This window comes from Quercus robur, chromosome 9 (assembly GCF_932294415.1).
Source record: "Quercus robur chromosome 9, dhQueRobu3.1, whole genome shotgun sequence".
NCBI lineage: Eukaryota > Viridiplantae > Streptophyta > Magnoliopsida > Fagales > Fagaceae > Quercus > Quercus robur.
The window spans coordinates 41,341,611-41,348,086 of record NC_065542.1 but is presented as its reverse complement, the minus strand read 5'-3'; the positions used below and the strand labels follow the sequence as shown (position 1 = coordinate 41,348,086).

The 6,476-nt window shown below is 40.7% G+C and overlaps 2 protein-coding genes across 2 annotated transcripts; both read right to left on the bottom strand.

Annotated features, from left to right (window-relative positions):
* Nucleotides 1-324: 324 nt before the first annotated feature.
* Nucleotides 325-2,352, bottom strand: LOC126701050 (uncharacterized). Its single transcript, XM_050399193.1, has 2 exons — nucleotides 1,577-2,352; nucleotides 325-1,225 (listed from the first exon to the last, which is right to left on the bottom strand). Exons 1-2 carry the CDS (start codon nucleotides 2,350-2,352, stop codon nucleotides 325-327), a joined length of 1,677 nt encoding a protein of 558 aa, XP_050255150.1.
* Nucleotides 2,353-4,523: 2,171 nt separating this feature from the next.
* Nucleotides 4,524-5,726, bottom strand: LOC126701049 (disease resistance protein At4g27190-like). The gene has a single exon (XM_050399192.1). It carries the CDS (start codon nucleotides 5,724-5,726, stop codon nucleotides 4,524-4,526), a length of 1,203 nt encoding a protein of 400 aa, XP_050255149.1.
* Between the last annotated feature and the right edge of the window lie 750 nt (nucleotides 5,727-6,476).

Sequence of the window (6,476 nt, the reverse complement as noted above, 5' to 3'; positions counted from 1 at the left end):
CATGCAAAAAGAAAGAAACAATGTCCTGTGGAACATGCTCCACCCAGACAGATAAAGGAAAAGAATGTCTAGGTCTCTGGGCAAAGGCATGTGCAACTGCATTGCCTTGCTGTACAACATAAGAGAAAGAAATACTCTGAAAAGAGTTTTTTAACGTAGAGATGTTGTGGATGAGGTGACCCCCCTGTGCGAACTCCCAGCCACCGAGCTGAATTGCTTTGATCACTGAAGCAGAATCTCCTTCGAGCACAACTCTAGAAGTTTCTGTTTCAAAGGAAAAAGTCATCGCTCTCTTAGCAGCCATCAGTTCCAGTACATCCACGATTAGAGGCTTTTTATCTTCTCGGACAAAGCAGCCTTAACTTCACCCTTGCAATCTTGAATAACCACGCCAATTCCAGCTTCATCCGACTCACCAAATATTGCGCCATCGAAGTTTATCTTCCACACATCATCTGCAGGTGGACACCATCTTCGAGGAGCAGTGCGAACTGATGCAAAAGGCATACTGGTCAGATTTTTAAAATCACGGATGTAATTACGAGCGAATCTCCTAATCTGTCCCAACGAGATGGAAGCTTCACCCAACCGGAGCTTGTTTCTATGATACCAAGCGGACCATGCTGTAGCTGCAAAAAGAGCAACGGAGTGTGGCCTTGTCTGAACGAACTTCCAAATCTCAGAGAAATAGGTCCATTGAACTCCTGCATTGTACACCCACCCAAACTCCCCGTTCCAAACCTCCCTTAAATCATCACAGCTCCACAGCAAATGTACCACATCCTCTGAGCCATTTGAGCAACGTTGACACACTGAATCTTGTACAATTTTCCGCTTCAACAGATTTTCCTTCGTCGGTAGTGAATTAGAGCATGCTTTCCAGATAAAATGCTTTATCTTTCTTGGGACTTTTATCTTCCAAATACTACTCCAAAAGTTCCTATCAATATCAAAAATTCGAGGTTGACTCAGCTCCTCATTTTGCCACTCACACAGAAGCTTATAACCTGATTTAACTGAATAAGTCCCTATCTTCTCCTTCAGCCAAATCAGCAAATCAGACTGAGGGATTGAACACAGAGGAAGGGATTTAATGAGTTTTGCATCCAGTGGGTAGAAGTGGCGATCAATGAGATGGGTATTCCACCACCCGGTGACCAGGTTTATGAGCATTACTACATTTGCATTCGAACCAACATCGGATGGAGGAGAGGAAACCTTGCCACTGTCAGATGGTAACCAAGCATCTTGGAAAATCCTAATTGACTACCCATCACCCACTCTCCAACACGCCCCTTTCTGAACCAACTTTCTTGCCCATAGAATGCTCTTCCATGCGAAGGAGCCCGAGGAAGATTTGGCTTCAAACAGAGAATAGTTTGGGAAGTACTTCGTTTTGAAAACCTTAAAAAATAAGGATTCTGTATCATGCAGCAACCTCCACACGTGCTTAGCTAGCATTGCTTCGTTGAACTTGCATAGGTCCTTAAAACCTAACCCTCCTTCTATTTTTGGTTTGCACAACACCTCCCACTTTTTCCAATGAATTTTCCTCCTATCACCCTTTTGACCCCACCAAAACTTACGAATGAGCATTTCAATATCTTGACAAAGGCCAACCGGTAATCGAAAGCAACTCATAGCAAAAGTCGGAATGGCTTGTACTACCACTTTCAACAAAACTTCCTTACTGGCTTGTGATAGCAATTTCTCCTTCCAACCTTGTAACTTGCCCCACACTCGGTCTTTGATATAATTTAGGCTAGCCCTTTTATTACGCCCCACAACTGCCAGCAAACCTAGATATTTTTCATATTCTTTGATTTCTGGAACCCTCAACAAATTTTGCACTTGTTCCTTGGTAGACATAGGAACGTTCTTGCTAAAAAAGATGGTAGTTTTATCAAAGTTTATTTTTTGACCCGATGCAACTTCATACTTTCCCAAAATCTCTTGAATTTTTATCACATCTTCCACCCTTGCTCGACAAAACAGGAGGCTGTCATCTGCAAAGAAAAGGTGAGAGATCTTTGGCCCATGCTTACAAAGAGAGAAACCCTCAATATGTCTTTCATTCACCGCTTGCTCAATGAGACTAGTCAACCCTTCCGAGCATAAAAGAAAGAGGTAGGGGGATAAGGGATCCCCTTGGCGAATACCTCTAGTCGGAATAATGTGGCCCTTAGGCTCACCATTTATCAACACCGAGTAGGTAACTGACTTAATGCACTCCATAATCCACCCAACCCATTTTGGGTGAAACCCCATTTTCTCCATAGTCCGTTGAAGGAAATTCCATTCCAACCTATCATATGCCTTGCTCATATCCAACTTTAGAGCCATATGTCCCATTTTTCCTGATTTCTTCCTTGTCATGTGATGAAGTAATTCAAAGGCCACAAGGATATTATCAGATATTGTCTTCTTTGATTGAAAGGCTCTTTGAAAGTCTGATATGATATTACAAACTTAGTTACAGTGCTTGCTGCATATTGGCATACGTGTCAACATATTAGAGCAACACCTGTGAAGTGCCAATTTAATGAAACCTTCTGTTAACACTTAGCCTTAACGTTTCTCTCTCTCTCTCTCTCTCTCTCTCTCTCTCTCTCTCTCTCATTAGAAACCCAGCCCCTTAACTCACCATTAAACTCATCAAACCACCACCACCACCACATGCTTAGGCCACCAATCCCACCTAACCATGTCTCCGTCGACCCACCCATCAAGACAAATATTCAAACTTAAAAAATAATCACAATCAAAATCACAAACAAAAACAAACTTGGAAAAATTTGCGAGTTGTTGTCTTTGTCATTGTCAAGGACAATGTCGTTAAAAGAAGAGGTAGTGAGAGTGATGGTCCTTGGCGGTGAAGAGGGGGGTGGGGGATGGGAATGGCAAGGAGTGATAAAGGGGTTAAGGGTGGCATCAATGGAGAGAGAGGGAAGGGGGTGGAACAGGCAAAAAGGGAGAGGGGTGAAGCAGTGGAACGAAGGAGACATGGCATGGATAGGTAGGGTTGACAGAGATACGTTCAGGTGAGATCAAAGGCCAAAACATGTGGCGGTGGTAGTTTTTTATGGGTTCAAAGGTGGATAATCTGAGAGAGAGAGAAAGAGAGAGAGAGAGGCGTTGATGAGGTTCTAATGAGAGAGAGATTTTTCTTTTTCTTTTGGTTTTGTCTGTGTGTGATAAAGAGAGAGTGTGAGAAACGTTAAGGGTTAACCAAAGTTTTCATTAAATTGGCACTTGTTAGGTGTCACTCTAATATGTTGACACATGCCAGTATGCAGCAACTAGGGTTCTTACTTCTTACAGAAAAAGAATTTTCCTACCTTTAATAATTTATTCTTAATAGTATTATTATCATCGGATCAACCATTTTCTCTCTTCTTCCACCCATGGACAACTAAACACATGGAGAAAGAAAGTAGCATTCGATTATTGCTTTTTTCTCAACTTTTTCATTTCTCCCTTATATCCTTTCCCTCCATTTAAGTTTTAAGTGGAGTAAAACAGAGAAGCCCCACAAAACCTGGGCTGACTCTGCGTGAGAGAGATAGAGAGACATTGTACTGAGCCACGACCTCAGCAGGAGAGGATGAGCAACGAACCCTCAAATAAGTCCTAAGTTTTCAAATTTAGGCATCCTGTAAAACTGTTTTATGAGAAAGGCAAAAGTTTGGCCAAAATTAAGAGTAACTTTGACATAGCCCATATGAAAAGTTCAGATCATGTTGATAAAGACACTGGTTCTTGTTATAGTCCATTTATCAAACTAAAAAAGTTAATCTATTAGCATAAAGTTCCTTGCATACCTAAATCTACAATATAAAGCAAAATTATATCATCAGACAATAGCAAACTGTTTGAAAAATTACACTTTGTTTATGTTGCTTACAATTTTGCATCAGCGTCCACAAAACTCAGGCGAAAAGACATGACAAATCCAAAAAGTATCATGCTGCACAAAGTTTACAGCCATAATGCCATTCAATAAAAACACAACAGATATGGCAGCATAGCCTGGAGTAACCAGGCATGGACTTCAAGAATTGTAGCAACCTAAAAAGAAGAAAGCCAGATATAGAATGCTAGGTTTTGGATCAAATCCTGAACATAGATTTGAGGTTTTGAAATAGATTATAGAACGCGAAAATGTAGCAAAACTAAAGAGAACAACTCTACAAGAGCATACAAAATATGCACTAGTTTAATATAGGTCCACCAGAGCTGGGGCAAGTAAATCACAAAAACATGTTGACACTCCTGTCACCAGAACTTACGATTTTCCAGGATATCTACACCTTTTCTGACATATGTCACTGGTGCAATCAACTACAACAGAATATTCATAAACTTATTCTTGTTGGATCTTTTTGGAATGGCCTCTTTTTGTTCCTGATAACCATGCGAGCAGAGCAACTGATGGTACCAAAAAGGGATAAATCCTTGTTTATGCTTGCAAATTTTTATTATAAATCATTGTCAGAAACAGATGTGAAATAAGCTTGAAGACGTTAGTGTAATGAAGCATCTTGCCACTCTAATTTTTCCCACCAATCATTTTCTGCTTTAATCTCTTTTATGGTATGACTTGAATTGGAGTCAATGCCAAGCTTCTTCAATACAGGGCAATTGTAGAAGCTAATGTTTTCTAATGGGGGCCATGCACCTTGCATAATGTTAACCAATTCAGGTAGATAGTGAAGTTTTAATGTTTTCAATCTAGGGAGTGTGCCACTACCAGAATCAACCATATAGTCCTGAAATATAATCTCCGTAATGGCTGGACAATGTTCGACTATCAGCTCCTCTAAGTTGGAGAAAAACTGGAGCATGGAGCTTGCAAAAACAAATTGCAATTTGGGGCAAGTATGCACTGTCAATATTCTTAGATTATTAAAGCTTCCCTGTGGTATCGTTCCTTCCCAAATCTTCCCAAGGTTAGACAGATAATAAATGCTCAGGTGCTCCAGAACTGGAAATACAGCTTCATATGGGTTCTTGCTAGCAATAACCGTTTCAATCTTGGGACAATCCCTCACAACACATAATCTCAGTCCATTGAGATTACTGATCCCGAACTCTGTTAGGCTGCAGACTTTGATATGATGATCCAGATAGAATGCAGTAGAACAAGTTAATATTTTCAGAACCGCATCTGGAATCATCTCACCATTTACAAATCTCATGCACTGACCCCATTGTACATATTCAAACTCCAGATTGTCCCCAACCAGATAGGAGAAGCGTTTAACATCATGGCCAACTACAAATTTGAAATCAGTTAAACCTCGAATTTTCCATGATAGGCTTTTTTCAAGAAAGCGTTCAAGAAACTGTACTTCTGGGAAACAACAACAAAAGGCAATTAACTTTTTCAAGTTACCCACCTCATTTATGACAGAATTCACATTCCTATCCCACCTTTCATCTCCTGGGTACACATCAATACTGAGAGCTTCCAATTCATGGAGACGATATATTATTCCGTCTGGGACCAATTCATGAGGCAGGCTATCATGTTCACTCTGGTCGACAGATCCGTAAAATGATACTTTTAAGTGCCTCAGTGAAACCAGGTCAGAAATCTCATAAGGTAATTTTTCAATCTCTGTTCCTTGGACATCAAGCACCTCTAGTCGTCTCAGAGATCCAATCTCAGATGGAAGCTGAGCCAGGCGTTCACAATTGCGTAGAATAAGTACTTCAAGGCTCATAAGCGTAAAAGGTGACTTTGGCAAGGATTGTTGAAGTGGGCCGTGTGTGTGGCTTGAATTGCCACAAGCCCACGTCCACCTAAGTCGATCACTATTGACCGAATTTAACTAGGAATAACAATTCCGAGTAACAGCCGACTTTGACAAATATATATATTATGTTTGAGATTAAGTGCAACCGTGAGATTAGAGTGAAATTCCAATTAACCTAGTGAGCAGCCGCATGAGAGAAAAATAGAAAAAAAGAGACAGCCACTTCTATTCTTATTTTTTTATGTGAGAGAGTGCTAGGGTGTAATTGGGAATTGGGTTTCTTGAGAATGTTCTTCTGCACTATTGTATTTTCCCTGATAATAGTGAAATCCCTGCAACTCCGTGAACGTAGGCAAATTGCCGAACCACGTAAATATTGTCTTGTGCATGTGATTATTTTCTTTGGCGTGTGTTTTCTCTATTTGTTTTGTTTCTCACAGGTTGGGATTTTGGTTAAATTCCCTACAACTGGTATCAGAGCCAAGTTTAGGTTTGAGTGGGAGCAATGGCAGAGGAAGCAGGAAAGGCGTCTGGAATAGAAAAGTTCGATGGCACAGACTTTGGATTTTGGAGGATGCAAATCGAGGATTACCTTTATGGGAGGAAGTTGCATCTACCGCTTCTAGGGGAAAAACCTGAGGCTATGAAGGCTGAGGAATGGGCTCTTCTTGACAGACAAGTATTGGGAGTTATTAGGTTAACTCTGTCTAGGTCTGT